Here is a 20,552-nt window from a genome sequence, read left to right on the forward strand (position 1 = left end):
GCACACCCTGACTAGAGCTGCTGATTAACTGTACAAACTGCATCTCTGTTGTTAGTCATTAGCACTAAAACATAAGTAACATGATAGTTATAATTTGATACTAACCCTCACCTATTCTGTTTCTCTTCTCGGTACTCAAATGTGGCACTTGGTGCCACGGCCCACCTGCCAAGTTGTTTTGCCTGCCTAAGGTAAAGTCATCCCTGATGGAAGATTGCAGGAATCATGGGAAAGAGGGGTCCTTTCATCGGATTAGCGCTATGTCAGTTGTGGAATGGCCAAATGGGGGAGGCAGCTTGATGAATTAGGTCTCCAGGACTCTAAACAAATCCAAATCATATTATGCGATATCATCTACTGTTAAATTCTACTCCGTACTTCTAAAATTTTTGTTGTTATACTATAGATATATATATATATATATATATATATATATATATATATATATATATATATATATATATATATATATATATATATATATATAGACCTTCTTTTTGACACCCACTGCACGCCCAACCTACCTGGTAAGGGGTCTCTCTTTGAACTGCCTTTCCCAAGGTTTCTTCCATTTTTTCCTTATAAGGGTTTTTTTGGGAGTTTTTTCTTGTCTTCTTAGAGAGTCAAGGTTGGGGGGCTGTCAAGAGGCAGGGCCTGTTAAAGCCCATTGCGGCACTTCTTGTTTGATTTTGAGCTTTACAAAAAATAAACTGTATTGTATTATATAGAGAACAAACAATGGAGCCTTGAAAAAAAAAGCCAACGAGAGGTCTCTTTGAGGCACAGCTATCCATGAAATTGTTAAATTTTGAAAAGGAAAAAAAAAGTTCCCTTCGTTAATATTTCATATTATTATTGTGAGAAAATATACTAGGTTTTGGATTTCGTATAGAAAACATGTATGTAAATGTTGATATGCGGCTGATCTTTAATGTATAATGTGTTTTGAGAGCATATTGAGAAATAACAAATATCGAAGTTTGAGTTTGAATACTTTCAATTTAAGTCCATATCACTCAGCCCTGTTAGTAGTCCTTAAAAATCACTCCATTTTAAACCCAGAAAGTCATTTTTATTAAATGGTCCCGCCAGATGGCCATTCATTGCACCATAAAAAATGACATTTTTCAATTTATTGTTCGCACAGGGCAAAAAACAAAGAATTAGACGCTAATAGCTTTTGAAGTTATGAATATACTGGTTATAAAAAATAAAGATTCTTAAATTAACATGATTTCCATTTGCGATAACATTTGTACTGTTCTAGAAACAGCAGTGTGCTCATTTAAAATGAGCAACGTAACATGACATGAACCCAGCCCCTCCTGCATGGTCCAGTCTTGTGGACGTGGCCGTTAAACGTGGACGCCCCTGTCTGAGGCAGACATATTACAGCACTGAGACTTGTGGGTTGGGTAGATTTAACAGACTGGCCAGACAGACTTCCATTGCTCAAAAGACAATTGAAAACCGACACTGGGAAAAGGTGACTGCAACAAAGTCTGCCATCAGGACAAAGCATGGAATGAAAAAAATGAGGGGAAAAGAAAGCTTAAATGAATGAGCAAATAATGACAAAGTCAGAAAATGGCTGCAGTCTGGGTGGGGGTAGGGGGAGATAAGGCGGGCTATAGAGGGAGGAGCGGTCAGGAAAAAGAATGGTATGATTGATCACCTCATTTTCAATGCATAAGCTGTTAGACTTTAATCAATAAGCAAGCAGCACACAATAAACCTCACGGGTGCAGTCTGCCACATGTCAGCTGCTCTGAAGAGGCACAGCATATCAAGATTAACTCTTTACAAACTCATCACTCCTGTATACCTGAACGAGTTTAAAATGGCTCACAAGAGCCCAGGGTCACTGTTCTTTTAAGCATGGGAAAAAGAAGCAATTTAAGACATAAATGGCAGAGTCGCCTATCTCACTGAAATCATTGTGTTCAATCAAGTAGCTCCTCTGAAACTCTGGGTGGCTGGAAAAATACCAAGCAAATATGGAAAATGAAGCCAAGACAGAGTGCTGAGGAAAGACTGTGTATATATCACTATTAACAGATAACACATTTAAATAAAAAGATATATACTGTTTAACCCTATATCTCCTTATATTTTTAATATGAATTAAAAACAATGGATTCCATCTAAATAAAACGCTGCAATGAGACTAAACACTTGTCTAAACACAAGATTTCTCCAATCTTGTCATTTGCATTCACCAAGTCTGGTCACACTTATCTCCAGCTAAACAAATGGCTGAACCGTTTCCCTGCATCATAATAAATGATACTGCACAAGAAGTCCACAATGCTAAAAGATTTCTTGTCGTGGTTTGAACACAAGAAAAAAAATAAACAGAAGTGGAAGAAACCATCTTTTCAATAAGAACATGGACAAAATAAATAATAATCAATTACTAAGAACACGGATAAAATAATCAATTAAGAACACGGGCAAAATAAATAATCAATTACTAAGCACACAGATAAGATAAATAATTATCAATGACTAAGAACACGGACAAAATAATTACTAAGAACACAGACAAGATAAATAATAAATTACTAAGAACATGGACAAAATAATTATCAATTACTAAGAACACAGTAATTGATAATTATTTTGTGCATATTCTTAGTAATTGATTATTATTTATTTGGTCTATATTCTTAGTCATTGATAATTAAATTTTGTCCAAGAACATGGACCAAATAAATAATAATCAATGACTAAGAACATGGACAAAATAAATAATAATCAGTTACACAAGAGTAGATGATTAAAGAAGGTGGCAATTTTGTGACCCACGGAAACAATCAAATCAGCCAAATTAAATACATTATTGATGTCAAATTAGGGTTATTTTTTATCCAGTCCCAAATAAAATGCTATTTAGCAGTTTCCATACTAAACAAATACAGAGATGATTCTACCTGCTAGCATGAAGGTCAAAAGCAGTCCCAGAAATAAAAAAATACACACATACTGTAATGTGATAGATAGATAGATAGATAGATAGATAGATAGATAGATAGATAGATAGATAGATAGATAGATAGATAGATAGATAGATAGATAGATAGATAGATAGATAGATAGATAGATAGATAGATAGATAGATAGATAGATAGATAGATAGATAGATAGATAGATAGATAGATAGATACTTTATTAATCCCAATGGGAAATTCACATTCTTCAGCAGCAGCATACTGATACAATAAATAATATTAAATTAAAGAATGATAATAATGCAGGTGAAAAACAGACAATAACTATGTATAATGTTAAATGTTAACCTTTACCCCCCCGGGTGGAATTAAAGAGTCGCATAGTTTGGGGGAGGAACGATCTCCTCAATCTGTCTGTGGAGCAGGACAGTGACAGCAGTCTGTCGCTGAAGCTGCTCTTCTGTCTGGAGATGATTCTATTTAGTGGATGCAGTGGATTCTCCATAATTGACAGGAGTCTGCTCAGCGCCCTTCGCTCTGCCACAGATATTAAACTGTCCAGCTCCATGCCAACAATAGAGCTTGCCTTCCTCACCAGTTTGTCCAGGCGTGAGGCGTCTTTCCTCTTAATGCTGCCTCCCCAGCAGACCACCGCGTAGAAGAGGGCGCTCGCCACAACTGTCTGATAGAACATCTGCAGCATCTTATTGCAGATGTTGAAGGACACCAGCCTTCTAAGGTAGTATAACCGGCTCTGTCCTTTCTTGCACAGCGCATCAGTATTGGCAGTCCAGTCTAATTTATCATCCAGCTGCACTCCCAGATATTTATAGGTCTGCACCATCTGCACACAGTCACCTTTGATGATCACTGGGTCTATGAGGGGTCTGGGCCTCCTAAAATCCACCACCAGCTCCTTGGTTTTGCTGGTGTTCAGGTGTAGGTGGTTTGAGTCGCACCATTTAACAAAGTCATTGATTAGGTCCCTATACTCCTCCTCCAGCCCATTCCTGATGCAGCCCACGATAGCAGTGTCATCAGCGAACTTTTGCACATGGCAGGACTCCGAGTTGTATTGGAAGTCCGATGTATATAGGCTGAACAGGACCGGAGAAAGTACAGTCCCCTGCGGTGCTCCTGTGTTGCTGACCACAATGTCAGACGTGCAGTTCCCAAGACGCACATACTGAGGTCTGTCTTTAAGATAGTCCACGATCCATGCCACTAGGTATGAATCTAATCCCATCTCTGTCAGCTTGTCCCTAAGGAGCAGAGGTTGGATGGTGTTGAAGGCGCTAGAGAAGTCTAGAAACATAATTCTTACTGCACCACTGCCTCTGTCCAAGTGGGAGAGGGATCGGTGTAGCATATAGATGATGGCATCCTCCGCTCTCACCTTCTCCTGATATGCAAACTGCAGAGGGTCAAGGGCGTGTTGAACCTGTGGCCTAAGGTGGTGAAGCAGCAGCCTCTCCATGGTCTTCATCACATGTGATGTCAGAGCAACAGGTTCTGGGTTTTTGTATGTGTTAATTAGATTAAGTATAAAATTAGTGAAAAATAAGTAATGTTTTAAGAAACTAGAACTTGCATTATATTACTGGAGTGGGCTTCTGCTTCAAAATGTTCAGATTTTTTACTGATATGATGTTAGAAGTACAAGAACAAGACACAAAATCATTGCCAATTGAGCATTCGCATACAGTGTTCTCTGTAATGTTTGGGACAAACACACATTTTTCCTTCATTCTACCCTCCGCTTCACAATTTAAAATTACAAATCAAACAGTTCGGACATCGTGATTAAAGTGCACATTGCAGACTTGCGTTGAAGGGGATTTGCAGACGTTTTGGTCACCATACTATTTCTACATGGTCAACCCCTTTTCAGGTCACCAGAATGTTTGGACATAGCAATGGCAGGTCTATTAAGACCATAATATTTAATTATTTGTCACATATACCTTGCATGCAATGACTGCTTGAAGTCTGTGATTCACAGACATCACCAGGTGCTGGAGATCTTCTCTGGTGATGCTCTGCCATGCCTCTAATGCAGCCATCTTCAGCTCATACTAGTTGTCCCCTTATATGTTCTTTCAGCAAATGGAAGGCCTGCTCAATTGGACTAAAATCGGTTGACTGACATGGCCATCCAAGAATTTTCCATTTTTTAGCTTTGATAAACTCCTGTGTTGCCTCAGCAGTCTGTTTGGATCATTATCTTGTTGTAAGATGAAGAGCTGTCAACTGAGTCTGGAGCCATTTACTAGAACTTGAGCAAATCAGAGAATATTCCATTTTTTAGCTTTGACAACATCCTACTTTCCTCCTCCATAGCCAGAAAGAGACACCCATTGAAGCACATCTGACCCCATTCTGAAGCACAGAAGGCTCCACGGCTTCTCCTGCAAGCATTAATAAATTGGTTCCGCTCCTGGAAGGTGACATCAGATGTGAAACTGACAGCCGAGACAGACAGAGCTCTTGATCTGTTACTGCCACATGAGTAGCCTTACATTTTTGCTTCGTGCTGTTTGTCGGCCATCTTTTCTTTTTGTTAAATTAAAAGGGATTACCCGGCTTGTACACCAACCTTTTTTGGCTGTCTATCTTGATCTGCTTTCCCATTAATGATACAGTATATTTTAATAAATAATTATTTGCAAATATTATCATTAAATGTTCTTAAAGGACAGCCTGTGGTGATTGTAAATGTAATCAAGAACTGTACATACGTTCAGCAAGGTCGCTTAATTATCCAACACCTTCCAAACATCAGCATATACTGCTAAGATGTCCGACTGCTTTGAAGACAGTGCCAAGGCAAATCAGTCCTAAAATAATTAAGTATTAGCAAGCTGGGTATTTAAGGAGTGATATTACAAAAATAGAATTCCGCTGACAAAATGTTTTAATTTCAGCATCAATTTTTATAAAAAGAACATCTATATTGAGGAAAATCTAAAGTTAATTTTCAGGTACACAAGTACAGTATAATGGAGCACACACAGAATAAACAACATAAGAAACCTGATAAAGAAGAAGAGACCATTCAGTCCATCAAGCTCCTTTGATATGCTAATAGGTAAGCTGTCCCAATATCTCGTACAAATTCTTCTTAAAGCTTGTCAAAGTTTCTGCTTCAGTTCCAAAGTCTCTATAGTTTGGTCTCGATTCCCACAATTCTCTGCATAAACAAGTGCTTCCAGACTTCTGTCCTAATTGGACTTCCTCTTAATTTCCACTGGTGTCCTCAAATACGTGATTCACTGTTAAGTTGAAATAATTCTGCTGGATCTTTATCAAAGTGTTTGAGAATTTTAAAGCTCTGATGAAGTCCCCACACTCTCTCCTCTGCTTGAGGTTAAGCAGACTTAATTCTCTGAGTCTGTCACAGTACTACATGTCCTTAACTGTCTTATTGTTACATTCTTTCTCCAAAAAACATGAAAAAAGCATTGCATTTTTGGACTGATAAATCACATTTTTATTAAATTTCATTGTTCTTCTGTAAAACATGCATGGAGAAGTATTCAGTGCGTTGTGTTTAAGTATTGAGAGCATTGTGTTAAGTGCATTGTGTCTTTGTCTACCTGGAGAAAGCATATGACAGGGTGCCTCGAAAGGAGCTGTGGTATTGTATAAGGAAGTCGGGAGTGGCAGAGAAGTACGTAAGAGTTGTACAGGATATGTACGAGTTAAGTGTGACAGTGGTGAGGTCTGCAGTAGGAGTGACGGAGGTGGGATTACATCAGGGATCGGCTCTGAGCCCTTTCTTATTTGCAATGGTGATGGACAGGTTGACAGACGAGATTAGACAGGAGTCCCTGTGGACTGTGATGTTTGCTGATGACATTGTGATTTGTAGCGATAGTAGGGAGCAGGTTGAGGAGACCCTAGAGAGGTGGAGATATGAGAGGAGAGGAATGAAGGTCAGTAGGGCCACCACGACAGAATACAGGTGGGTAAATGAGAGGGAGATCAGTGGAATGGAGAGGATGCAAGGAGTGGAGTTGGAGTTGGATGAGTTTAAATACTTGAGATCAACAGTACAGAGTAATGGGGTTTGTGGAAGAGAATTGAAAAAGAGCATGCAGGCAGGGTGGAGTGGGTGGAGAAGAGTGTCAGGAGTAATTTGTGACAGACGGGTATCATCAAGAGTGAAAAGGAAGGTCTACAGGATGGTAGTGAGACCAACTATGTTATATGGGCTGGAGATGGTGGCACTGACCAGAAAGCAGGAGACAGAGCTGGTGGTGGCAGAGTTAAAGATGCTAAGATTTGCATTGGGTGTGACGAGGATGGATAGGATTAGAAATGAGGACATTAGAGGGTCAGCTGAAGTTGGACGGTTGGGAGACAAAGTCAGAGAGGCGAGATTGCGTTGGTTTAGACATGTGCAGAGGAGAGATGCTGGGTATATTGGGAGAAGGGTGCTAAGGATAGAGCTGCCAGGTATGAGGAGAATAGGAAGGCCTAAGAGTAGGTTTATAGATGTGGTGAGAGGGGACATTCGGGTGATGGGTGTAACAGAACAAGATGCAGAGGACAGAAAGATATGGAAAAAGATGATCTGTTGTGGAAACCCCTAATGGAAGCAGCCGAAAGAAGAAGAAGAAAGAAGTTCTTCTGCAAAACGTGCAAAACGCTAAAAGTACAAAATCAAAAGTGAAAAAAGTATAATGATACATTACGAGGCTCTCTGCCCCTTGCTCGCTTCGCTCGCCAACCCCCAGACGGGCGCTACGTGCTAGCCAATTCACGGATCTGCTGCTCACATATGGGGAAGTGGATGTACAATTTAAACACATTGTTATTTTCATGGGAATTGTTACATATGAAAAATAGAACTAACTATTTTACATTACAGCGAGTAATTAACCATAGTAAAAAGTAGTAAAACGTAATAAATTGAAAGTATTATGTTTCATGCTGCGTTATACATTTTTGTTCTTTTTGGCTTTGAAATTAACATGCAAATACTTTTTAAACGTACACATTTACTGTAAAACTTCAGTAAAAACTTTTTTTTTAAATTAACTTTTCGTCAGTATCGCATTTAATTTTGATTCCATGTTTGGACTTACATCGTGACAACGCTGTAAGGCACAGGCAACGTATAACTGTCTGTGAGTGAATATTGTTTCTTTCTCTCTAATAAATAAAATTACTTTTCCAAATGCTTGTCCCTGTGATTTGTTAATTGTCAAAGTAAAAGCTATTCTAACCGGAAACTGTAAACGTTTTAAAACGAATGGCATATCAAGATCTCCTTTGGTGTCTAATGTTATCCCTGAAGATGTACTACATTACCTTTCTTGTCACCTGTTAAAATTTTACATGTCATTGCCGTGTAACCGATCGACAATTTTCGCGTTCATTTGTTTGACTTTATCGTTTCTCAGTGCTAGGATTGCCTGTGTACTCATTTCTTCTGTTGAATGAATTCTTCAATAAGATTTGGACATAATGCGTCTTCTTTTATTGGGAACTTAAAGTGAGGAAAATGTAAAAATTTATAAGAGCTGAGAGCGCAGGAACTGTGTCTGACAAAAGCATTCACACGAATGAGAGGGAGAGGACCGTGGGCGTGGTTGTAAATGGTTGAGCAGAGGGCGGACTTGACAAAATCTCTTGAAAAAAAGTCTTGTCTCAAGATTTTCTTTTATAATAAAGAATAAATAAATAATAATAATAATGATGATGATGATGCTAATACCGTATATAGTGTCACAATATGTCTTTGAATGGGTAAACTGCTTAGGTGTACGGTCATTTACCTGACATTGTTGAGCGTAACGGTTTGTCTCAACAGCAGTTCTTTCAGTCACATCATCAACCAGAAATAACTTCAAGCAAGTAACTGGATCTTGGATCACTTTTATTCCTGGCTGCCTACACAAAATCAAAACGAGGTGGTGCTGGGTTTATTTGAAGCAGGGTCAACAGAAACCCAAACATGACAGTCATTTTTGGATCCATCATAATCACTTTCGTCTTCACTGTTCGTTTCAATTTCAGTGCCTGAAGATGGGTTCACTTCGTTGTCACTGCTGATGCGAGGGTCCTCAACATCACGAGCGTGCAACACTTGGGCTGCAGAATAACATTTCCTACGAGATGCCATTATGAGGCTAGGAGAAGATGCATCTACATCGTTACCTGAATAACACTTGGAACTTATGCTGTTAGCACTTACACAGCCCAAGTAATCCTCGGGCCTAACACTTACATGAAATAAGTCTATGTAGTTTCCCGTGTGACACTTGAGATTGACACTTTTACAACTGTTTTCACAGCATGAGTGAAGCTCGGTCTAAAGCTAGGGAGGTTAAGTCCTGGTTGCACTCCACTGCGCAGTGTCAAGTACTGTCATATTTTCCTTGAATCGTTGTGGCCAAAACTGCACATATTACTCCAGATGTGATATCATTAGTACATTAGTCTGAATACCTTGATTTATATTCAACAGTGTTTAACAATATTACTTAACATTTTTTGCCTTTTTAATTGCTTCTCAACACTGTGTCACTGTAAACCCTAAATCGTTTTCAGAGTTTTCTTCCTGTAGGACAATGTCTCCCACCTTGTATTTATAACTGACGTTCCTTTTGCCAATATGTAGCACTTTGCACTTTTCTACGCTCTTAATAATAAAGGTGCTAGAGTGGTTCTTCAGAGTGATGCTATAGGGGAGCCATTTTTGGTTCACAAAAGACCCATCCACATGAATGTTCCAGAAAGAAACTAATTCTTCAGATCCATAACAGGCTCTGTACAGTAAATAACCCAGGAATAGATAGTAGCAGACTTGTGAGACACCAATGGGTCTTGATTTAAAAGGATTCTAGTTACATACGTGCAGTAACACAGGCTCAAGTTCAGGATTTCTTAATCGGTTCATGCCCTGCTAGGCTGCCTAACAATCATTAAAGATTTCTGTTTATTTCCTATATATCAAAAGCAGACAAAACCATCTTCATATGCCAAGAAATTGGGCCAGAATCAAATGATGCTTTGTCAAGCAATGGTTTTATGAGGAACCACACAACCCGGTAAAGAACCATAAAGTGCCATTCAAGGACCAGCATTTTTAAGAGTGTACATTAAAGGGATATTTCCAAGTGTTTACCCAATTCTAAACCTGTCCAAGTCTTTCTGAATTATTTTTACTGCCTCCTCCATATCTCCTATCCCCTGAGCAGTGAGTGGTTTACAATTCAACTAGCCGCTTATTTCGAAATCTGAACAAACATACTATTAACAAGATTTAGCATTTCAAGTCACATGACTAATGAAAAATACATTCATCATATGTTCTTAACAAAGCTATCCTGTTTGCAAAGAATTGTAGCTGGATTGCTCAATAAATGAAATTACAGAACAGTTTTGTTTTCCTGTTTGTCTACACCCACACATTCCTATACATTCACACCCAACATCCACACTTAATCAGAAGTTCACTTGAAATATTTTGAAATAATCATTCTCAAATGCAAGCTTGAATGGTAAATATATACAGAGTCCTCCATCACATTTTTACAAAGCCCTGTTTTTTCCTTGGTTTACCTTCAGCTCCACAGTTTAAAATTACAAATCAAACAATTCAGACATTGTGATTAAAGTGCACACTGCAGACTTTCATTTAAGGGGATTTGCAAACATTTCAGTCACACCATGTGGAAATGACAACACATTTTCTACATGGGCCCCCCCATTTTAGGGCACCATAATGTTTGGAACAATTGCCGTCACAATTGTTTGTGATTCCTCAGGTGGGTTTCATGGCTTCATAGGATACCTCGGCTTGCTTCTACCCTTTGGAGTCTGTAGTTGCCATTGTTCAACATGAGGACAAGAGATATGCCAATGAAAGTCAATGAAGCCATCATGATCCCACAAAACAAGAGGAAAACCATCGGAGACATCGGTAGAACCTTAGGATGAACTACATCAACAGTGTGGAATATCATGAAGAAGAAAGAACACACTGGTGAGCTCAGTAATCACATAGGGACTGGTAGGCCAAGGAAGACCTCCACTGCTGATGACAGAAGAATGCTCACTAGACAGACCTCAGTATATGCGTCTCGGGAACTGCAGATCTGACATTGTGGTCAGCAGCACAGGAGCGCCGCAGGGGACTGTACTTTCTCCGGCCCTGTTCAGCCTATATACATTGGACTTCCAATATAACTCTGACTCCTGCCACGTGCAAAAGTTCACTGACGACGCTGCTATCGTGGGCTGCATCAGAAGTGGGCAGGAACAACAACAACAACATTTATTTATATAGCACATTTTCATACAAAAAGTAGCTCAAAGTGCTTTACATATGAAGAAAAGAAAAATAAAAGACAAAATAAGAAATTAAAATAAGGCAACAGGAAGAGGAGTATAGGAACCTCATCAAGGACTTTGTTAAATGGTGCGACTCAAACCACTTACACCTGAACACCAGCAAAACCAAAGAGATGGTAGTGGATTTTAGGAGGACCAGGCCCCTCATGGACTCCGTGATCATCAGAGGTGACTGTGTGCAGAGGGTGAAGACCTATAAATACCTGGGAGTGCAGCTGGATGATAAACTAGACTGGACTGCCAATACTGATGCTCTGTGCAAGAGAGGACAGAGGAGGCTATACTTCCTTAGAAGGCTGGTGTCTTTCAACATCTGCAATAAGATGCTGCAGATGTTCTATCAGACGGTTGTGGTGAGCTCCCTTTTCTACGCAGTGGTGTGCTGGGGAGGCAGCAAAAAGAAGAGGGATGCCTCACGCGTGGACAAACTGGTGAGGAAGGCAGGTTCTATTGTAGGCACAGAGCTGGACAGTTTGACATCTGTGGCAGAGCGACGGGCGCTGAGCAGACTCCTGTCAATCATGGAGAATCCACTGCATCCACTGAACAGGACCATCTCAAGACAGAGGAGCAGCTTCAGCGACAGACTGCTGTTACCGTCCTGCTCCACTGACAGACTGAGGAGATCGTTCTTCCCCCACGCTATGCGACTCTTCAATTCCACCGGGGGGGAGGGGGGGGGTAAATGTTAACATTATACAAAGTTATTGTCTGTCTGTATACCTGCATTTTTTAATCACTCTTTAATATTGTTTCCTTATCAGTATGCTGCTGCTGGAGTATGTGAATTTTCCCTTGGGATTAATAAAGTATCTATCTATCTGTGGTCAAGAAAAAGCAACAAACGCCTGTCTTACAAATTCAGCAGGGGATCAAATACTTATTTCCCCCACTGTATGCTTTGTTTGTTTGTTTGTTTGTTTGTTTGTTTGTTTGTTTGTTTGTTTGTTTGTTTGTTTGTTTGTTTGTTTGTTTGTTTGTTTGTAGATAGATAGATAGATAGATAGATAGATAGATAGATAGATAGATAGATAGATAGATAGATAGATAGATACTTTATTAATCCCAATGGGAAATTCACATTCTTCAGCAGCAGCATACTGATACAATAAATAATATTAAATTAAAGAATGATAATAATACAGGTGAAAAACAGACAATAACTATGTATAATGTTAAATATTAACGTTTACCCCCCCTGGTGGAATTAAAGAGTCGCATAGTTTGGGGGAGGAACGATCTCCTCAATCTGTCTGTGGAGCAGGACAGCGACAGCAGTCTGTCGCTGAAGCTGCTCTTCTGTCTGGAGATGACATTATTTAGTGGATGCAGTGGATTCTCCATAATTGATAGGAGCCTGCTGAGCGCCCTTCGCTCTGCCACAGATGTTAAACTGTCCAGCTCCAAGAAGTCTTTGCTAAGTAAGGTCTTGTTACATGACAACCTATGAGTAACAGATGCATTTTTTTGCAGGGTCTAAACTAATTTTTTTAATTCTTTAGCTTTTTAAAAAAAAACAGTAGCAGCAAGAATGGTCTCAAACTTACTGAAAGTTGAAACTTTCCAGTCAAGAGGAGATAAATCACTCACCATGCCATTCTTCTTGTGGTAGTAACTGAGGACTGGAAAGCGACCCATATGCCTGAATGTGGCTACTTTGCGTAGCGTATCATCATCAATGGATTTGGGCACAATGACCACCGGTGAGTATGAAGGACAGACACTAAAATCCTTGTTCACCTGGCTCAGTCGCCACTCATTGGTCTGTGGAAAGATCACATATTACAGCACAAAGTGGAAATTAAAGTCATAAATGACATACAGTACAAGAGCACAACAAAGCAAATGCAACAAAACCACCGGAGTCTCTTTATTTTAAAAAGGCTTAAGATTGTTGTAGTCACTGGGCATACGTTTCTGCACAGGAGTTCATTCAGAGCAACACATTATCTCTCTGCTGCTCATCCTCCCTAAGCAGGTATGGCATACAAACTCAGGATCTTGAGATTACAGGACAACTAGCTCAGGGTGGACAAACAGCAGTGGTGAGGGAATCACCCTAAAAGAATTCCTGAGCAGAGGCAAATAGTGCCATGATCCAGATTTGCTCAGGGGTATAGCAAGTCTGAGAGAGAGTGAGCTTGCCACATAAAAGGGACCCTCAACAGTCAGAAGTCCAACTGGCCACTGCAGCCAAGGGTATTTTCCTTTGGCTCCTCTTCCTAACAAGGCTGCTCTGCAATCTCATGGTCCAACATTTGCAGTCCACATTTCCTCAGTGAGAATGAGCAGCAGTGAGATAGAATGTTATATCAAAACTAGCTGTATAAGTCCTAGAAACTATTGAAATCTTCAGAAAAAAAAATTGAAATGTAAAGATGTCAGGTAATTGAAAGGAACTAATCTGGATATCTCTCTCCTAGGAGGTGTCGTTTTGCTGACGTGCTCGTATCCTTTGTGCATTAGCAGCTGAGCGACTTTGACTTTCTTCGGAGGTTTCGTTTTGCCAACGTGCTCACCTCTCTTGTGTATTAGCGGCAGGAGGAAAAGTAAAAGGGATACCGTTTTGCCAATGTGCTCGACTTGTTTCAGTAATAGCGGATAACCGAGTGACTCTATCTTCAGAGGTTTTGCTTTCCGACGTGCAGGCCTCGCTTGTGTATCCTTGGTGGTGGACCCTTTACCCCGACTCCACCTCCAGTCCGGACAGACACACACACTTACACACGTAGACATTTATATATAAAAGATTCCTCAAACAAAAACAGTTTATGACTATAACACTACTTTTTCTGAACTGAACTGTTGTTTTCTTTTTCTCATATGCCATTCTTCTACCTTGGAACAGGAATACAAGAGTAGCTAGAAGACACTGCAACATTATCATCTGACCCCAAAGTTGGATGTGTTCACTTTTCTCACACGAGCCCATCATAAAGAGCTACATGGACCACAGCCTAATTTGTCTGCAGGCAATTTTTTCTCTATAGAATTCTCACTTTATGCAAGAATTAGAGACTCAAAGCGGTTTGATATTCTCCAAGTTTTGTACCATAGTCATATTTTCATTTGTCTCTTTATCTGACACTTATTTTAAACTTTTCATACAGTGCTGCATGTTTGCATTTTATGTGTCTAACTTTTAATACCAATTTATGATGTTACTTTTGATGGTCTATTCTGTGCTCTGAACCTTTGTTTCTGTTCTGTTCTTTATTTCGCCTTATACAATTTCTTGTATTAGGAATTTGTTAGTTTTCGCATACCCCTTGGGGCCAGAGCGCAGGGTCAGCTATTGTACAGCGCCCCTGGAGCAATTACAGTTTAAAGTTCTTGCTCAAGGGCCCAGTAGAGTAGGATCTCTTTTGGCAGTGATGGGGATTCGAACTGGCAACCTTCTGGATACCAGTGCAGATCCTTAGCCAACCTTGTCATTATTTAAAGATCTTTCCATCTATCCATTCATTTTCCTGAAATGGTATTGAGTGCAAGACGACCGCGGATAGGATGTCAGCCGATCAAATAGCACAATTTAAGAACACATGCATAGTCACGGTTATTAGGCCAATTTAGGTTTACCAATCATTCATCAATCGTGCATACCTTTGGGATGTGGGACTATGAATATTCAGAAGAAAACAACATGGGCATCTGGAGAACACGCATCTTCAAACAAACAGATCACTGAATGGGGACAAGTCATAGGAGCCATGTGACAACAGCAGCAATGACCACACTGCTGTGCCTCCCAAATGTGAAGTTCGTACATAAAATTGTTTGCTGTGTTGTTTCATCTGGTGCACATACTTAGCTGTGGAATGTGCACACTAAATTAACAGTACAATTTTTGGAAATACTGAGTTTACATAAATGTGTTTTTTTTTTTTTTTGCAAAAACAAAAAATAAATACTTTGTAGATTTGCATATTTAAGTCTGGTCTTCTCCCTGAAACACACATTTAACTAAAGGAACACAAATGATCTCCACAAAGGTTAAACGTCTACATGTAGTTGTTCATCAATATAAGACAATTTTTAATGTGTAGTAATAAAACACTTGGATAACAAATTTCAACTTTTAACTTCTAATCATAATCAAATTCTTTAAACAAAGTTTTATTTAAGAAAACCAAACTTAGATCAACACAGAGATAAAGGCAGATAGCTAGCCATCTGTGATATCTGTCACCGAGTTGTAAAAGATGTAAAAGACGTCACCTTCCACATTAAATGAACACAGTCTGCTAAGGAAAGACAGTGTGAGGGACGGCCAGCCAGGACGCCCAAAATATGGAAGGATGGAGGAAGGCAGCTTTTCCAGGACACTGCCTCCCCTAAAATGCTTGATGGCAGCTTCCCAGGAGTATAGCGGTGCCCTGAATTCCTGTAGGGCATCCTGGGACTTGGGAGTCTGGTTTCTTACCCTGTTAGGTGCCATTTGGGGGAGTTGTAAAAGGACCTGGGGAGTCACACTTCCCTTGCAGCCCAAAAGTACAAGGAAGTCATGAGGATGGAAGCCCCAAAGTACTTCTGGGCTGAGTAAAAGAATTGGAATTCTCAGTCTGACCCGCAAGTCACATGGAAGGAAGAGTAGAAGCACTTCCGGGTCATGGGCTATTTAAAGCACTGTTGGAGACCCAGCAAGTGAGACGGAGTCAGGAGGCGTGGAGGAGAGAATTATTATTATTATTATTATTGCGAAGATGATTGTGTTTATTGCCTGTTCTTGTGTTTGTGGTGTTTGGAGGACATTGTTTATTAAGAAAGAAGGCAATAAAAATCATCTTGGTGCTTTTAACCAGTGTCCAGTGTCTGTCTGTTGGGGTTAAAGGGGCAACAGCGAGCCCTAGCGCTTACAAAAGCCTGCTCTGCCCTTTCTCCTATACAGTAGCTCAGAGGTCAATTACCAGCAAAAACAGGTCACTAATTAAGAACAGGGTTAGAAAGAAAACCTGCAGCCACTGTGGTCCTCCTGGACCGGAGTTGGGGTTCCCTGCAATAAAGTATACAAATTCCTTCACAAGAAATATGTAACCAAAAAAAGAGACTTCTTTTATTGCTCTTCTAAAACTGATTCACAGCCTATTAAAAATAATATAATCAAATGATGCGGACAACATACTTACCATAGATTCAATATGCTTAAATGCCTGCTCAGGTAGGAATGATTTCCATCCATCTTCAACCACTTCAAACATAGGCCGATAGAAAAAGGGATACATAAGAAGGGCAGAATCCAGTGTAGACAGAGCCTAAAGAAAACAGGCTTAACATTAAAATCAATGTTCAACTATCAAATAACATCTCAACATACTGAACTAAGTTTATTCATTTTAACTCCAGGTTAGCATGTGGTTCCTTGTAGTGCTGTGATAGAAAAAAAAACAGGGTCAGCAAAGATGGACAGATAGATTAAATGCTACCATGCAGTATTAAAATTATTTTAAACCTGCACACACAGTCATATGAAAAAGTTTGGGAACGCCTCTTAATTCTTTGGATTTTTGTTTATCATTGGCTGAGCTTTCAAAGTAGCAACTTCCTTTTAATATATGACATGTCTTATGGAAACAGTAGTAGTTCAGCAGTGACATTAAGTTTATTGGGTTAACAGAAAATATGCAATATGTATCATAACAAAATTAGACAGGTGCATAAATGTAGGCACCCCAACAGAGATATGACATCAATACTTAGTTGAGCCTCCTTTTGTAAATCTAACAGCCTCTAGACGCTGTCCTCCTATAGCCTCTGATGAGTGTCTGGATTCTGGATGGAGGTATTGTTGACCATTCTTCATACAAAATCTCTCCAGTTCAGTTCAATTTGATGGACAGCCTGCTTCAAATCATCCCATAGATTTTCGATGATCTTCAAGTCAGGGGACTGTGACGGCGATTCCAGAACATTGTACTTCTCCCTCCGCATGAATGCCTTTGTAGATTTTCAACTGTGTTTTGGGTCATTGTCTTGTTGGAATATCCAACCCCTGCGTAACTTCAACTTTGTGACTGATGCTTAAACATTATCCTGAAGAATTTGTTGATATTGGGTTGAATTCACAGGGCCAATGTAGGTTTGGATTTTTTTTTCTCCCTAAATAATAAAAACCACCATTTACAAACTGCATTTTGTGTTTACTTGTGTTATATTTGACTAATGGTTAAATGTGTTTGATGATCAGAAACATTTTGTGTGACAAACATGCAAAAGAATAAGAAATCAGGACGGGGGCAAATAGTTTTTCACACCACTGTATAAAAAACAATAAAGCAGAGTAAAATACTAAATTAAATACTTGAAGGAAAACCTGAATAAATCACATCATTTGTGATACACACACACGGCACTGCATCTGATTTTCAGTGGGTCAGAAGTTTACATACTCCAAGCTGAATGTCTGTTTAAACAGATTAGATTTGATGTTCTGACTGACTTAACTGGGAGTGCACCTGTGGTTGTATGAGGGAAGTTCAAAAAGTTTCTGCACTTTTTTTTTTTTTTTTCTTAAACTCTATTTATTAAGATTTTCAAAAACAAATTCCTTTAGAAAATCTCTTTCAAATTTCTACATAGTCACCTTCCTTTGCGAGGCAACTTTCCCAGTCATGTGGCACTCTCAGACACGACCAATTACTACTCCTCCCGCCTTCACCATTTCCAAAAAAAAATGTATAAAAGTGCGGAAATGTTTTGAACGTCCCTTGTATTTAAGAGCATACCTTTAGATCCAGTGCTTTGTTGCCTTTGGAAAAATCCAGGAAACTCAACCAAGACCTAAAAAGAAAAAACGTGGACCTCCAAGAGCCTGGTTCCTCCTTAGGAGTAATTTCCAAACTGAAGGTACCCTAAGCTTCTGTACAAACACCTCTTTACAAATACAAACATCTAGGGAACACACAGACATTCAGGAAGGTGGCACAAATTAACACCCAAGGATAACCAAACTTTCTTGTGAAAGGTTCAACTGAACCCCAAGACAACAACAAAGAAACTGCTGAAGGAGTTGAAGGCATGAGGTACCAGCATATCTACATTGACTAATAGGAAAGCCCTTCATCGCCATGTTCTTGAATGGCTAGCTGGCTAGTGTGAAGGACCGCCTGGGCCCTTACTCTAGCCGGGATGCCCAGTCAATGGAAGGACTTGGGAGAGAGAGAGTATTTTCAGGACAGTTTCTCCCCCGGGGTAACAGAGGGAGTCCCCCCCCTCCCTTGGTTTCCAGCAGGGCCAAAGTTCTTGAGCATAGGAATTCAACCCCACCAGGGGGCGCACGGAGTTCTATTGGGCCCTACTTGGCAGCACTTCTGCCACACCCAGAAGTGCTGCTGGAAGAAGCTCGTTGGGCACCTGGGGTCCTTCCGGGTGCCCTATAAAGGGAGCCAGTCCCCACCATTCAAAGGGCCAGAGTCAGGAGGAAAAAGACAAAGCATAAGGAGGAATGAAGGTAGAAGGACTGGCAGCAGAAGGACTGTGTTGTGCTCTGACTTGTGAAGGCAATTTGTGTGAATAAACCGTGTTGTTGTGTGTGCTAGACCTGTTTCCTGCCCATCTGTGTCGAGGTTGACTTCACATTAGCTAGATCTGTTGCCAGGGGGAAATCTGTTTTTTTACAGAAGCTCTTCAGATAGATACGATGGACGGACAGACAGACATACACCAGAATGACTGAAAAGGAAGAAAACTAAAAAAAAAAAAAGAAAAACATCTGACTTGCCAGTTACGGTCACAGTGAGGCACTATACAGGTGTTTTGCTGTTGATACCAAGAAGCCCCCCGTACCATTTCCTAACACACTTCTGCTGAATAATTTGTTGGCTGAATATCCTCAGTGCTAGTGTGTCAGAGAGAGAGGATGTGTGCATTGTTCATAATGGTCTCCAGTTTTTGTCTTCATTCTCTCCACCTCTACTACCTCCAGGGGGCCCACAGTGTGTCCCATAACTAAGCCTTCCTGTTTATTTAGCTTGTTGATTTGGTGGGCCACTCTTGAAAACAAAAATCATACTGGCCATCACGGAGTTGAAGATGTGAAGGATGTTACTTCCCAAATTAAAGAAAAAACAGCCTGCTCTGCCCTTTCTCATAAAATTCTTCTGTGTTATGAGGGAAGTCTAACCTGTCATTAATGTGCACCCCAAGTACTTGTAGAAATGTACTACCTCTACATCCACTCCTTGAATGGTGACCAGATATAAAAAGCTTGTTGGTGCAGCAAAGGTTAATAAGCCGTTCCTTGGTTTTGCTAATGTTAAAATGCAGACAATTCTCTTTGCACCAAGACACAAAGTTCTCCAGCTGACTCATAAGTGCAGAATCAGAGAATTTCTGCATGTGACCCGACCTGCTGTTACATTTATAGTCAGAGATACACAGAGTGAAGAGAAAAGCAGACAGGCCTGTTCACTGTGGTGCTCCTGCGTTGCATAAATCCATATCTAAAAATTCTGGAGCAACACCTCAAGACATCAGCCAGAAAGTTAAGACTTGGTTCCAAATTTGTCTTCCGGCAGGACAATGATGCTAAGCATACCTCCAAAGCTGTAACAAAATGGCTCAAAAACAACAAAAAGTGACAGTACTAGAACAACCATCACAAAGTCCTAACCTAAATCCCATAAACAAATTGTGGGCTGAAGTGAAAAAGCACATCAAAGCAAGGAGGCCCACATAACATCAGTTTTTAATCAGGAGGAATGGGCAAAATTCCTGTCACAAATTGCAAGAATCTTGTGGAAGGCAACCCTAAGTGTTTGATTCAAGTTAAGCAATTAAAAGACAAGGCCACCAAATACTATCAAAGTGTAAGTCAACTTTTAGCCCACTGAAAAGCCGATATAGTAAATAAAGGCTAAAATCAATCTGTCCCTTAGGTATTACGTTGACATTACCACTTAGGTCCCCTAATTGACTTAACACAGCGACTGTATGGTAACATGAGATGTGTGGAGCTGTGAAACATTAATTTCGAGTCTCTTTAGCTAAGGAGAATGAAAAGGTTTGGCTCCAACTGTATCTAGGATGACCCAAAAAGCTCACCACGTGCCCCTAAGAAAAACAGGGTATGTAAAAACTAACCTGTGGAGTGAGCTGAGAAGGAGAATTCAAAATACAAACGACAAAATCTAAAGAACCTAACGAGATTCCGAATATAGGAATGGACTCCCACCCTTTGCCGTGTGTTCTCCAATCTTAATAAGTATTACATATGTTAAAAAAAATCTTTTTACTTTCAAT

General features: G+C 39.9%; 1 protein-coding gene across 1 annotated transcript in view; it reads right to left on the bottom strand.

The window, feature by feature from the left end:
* The window catches only part of mtmr9 (myotubularin related protein 9), a 122,649-nt gene that overhangs the window by 57,955 nt on the left and 44,142 nt on the right, over nt 1-20,552 (bottom strand). The window contains exons 4-5 of the mRNA XM_028796390.2: nt 16,442-16,567; nt 12,906-13,079 (exon numbers count right to left, since the gene is read on the bottom strand). Of these exons, the coding sequence (XP_028652223.1) occupies nt 12,906-13,079; nt 16,442-16,567 (300 nt within the window). The remainder of the gene's footprint in view (nt 1-12,905; nt 13,080-16,441; nt 16,568-20,552) is intronic.

This window comes from Erpetoichthys calabaricus, chromosome 3, assembly GCF_900747795.2.
Source record: "Erpetoichthys calabaricus chromosome 3, fErpCal1.3, whole genome shotgun sequence".
Classification (NCBI taxonomy): domain Eukaryota; kingdom Metazoa; phylum Chordata; class Cladistia; order Polypteriformes; family Polypteridae; genus Erpetoichthys; species Erpetoichthys calabaricus.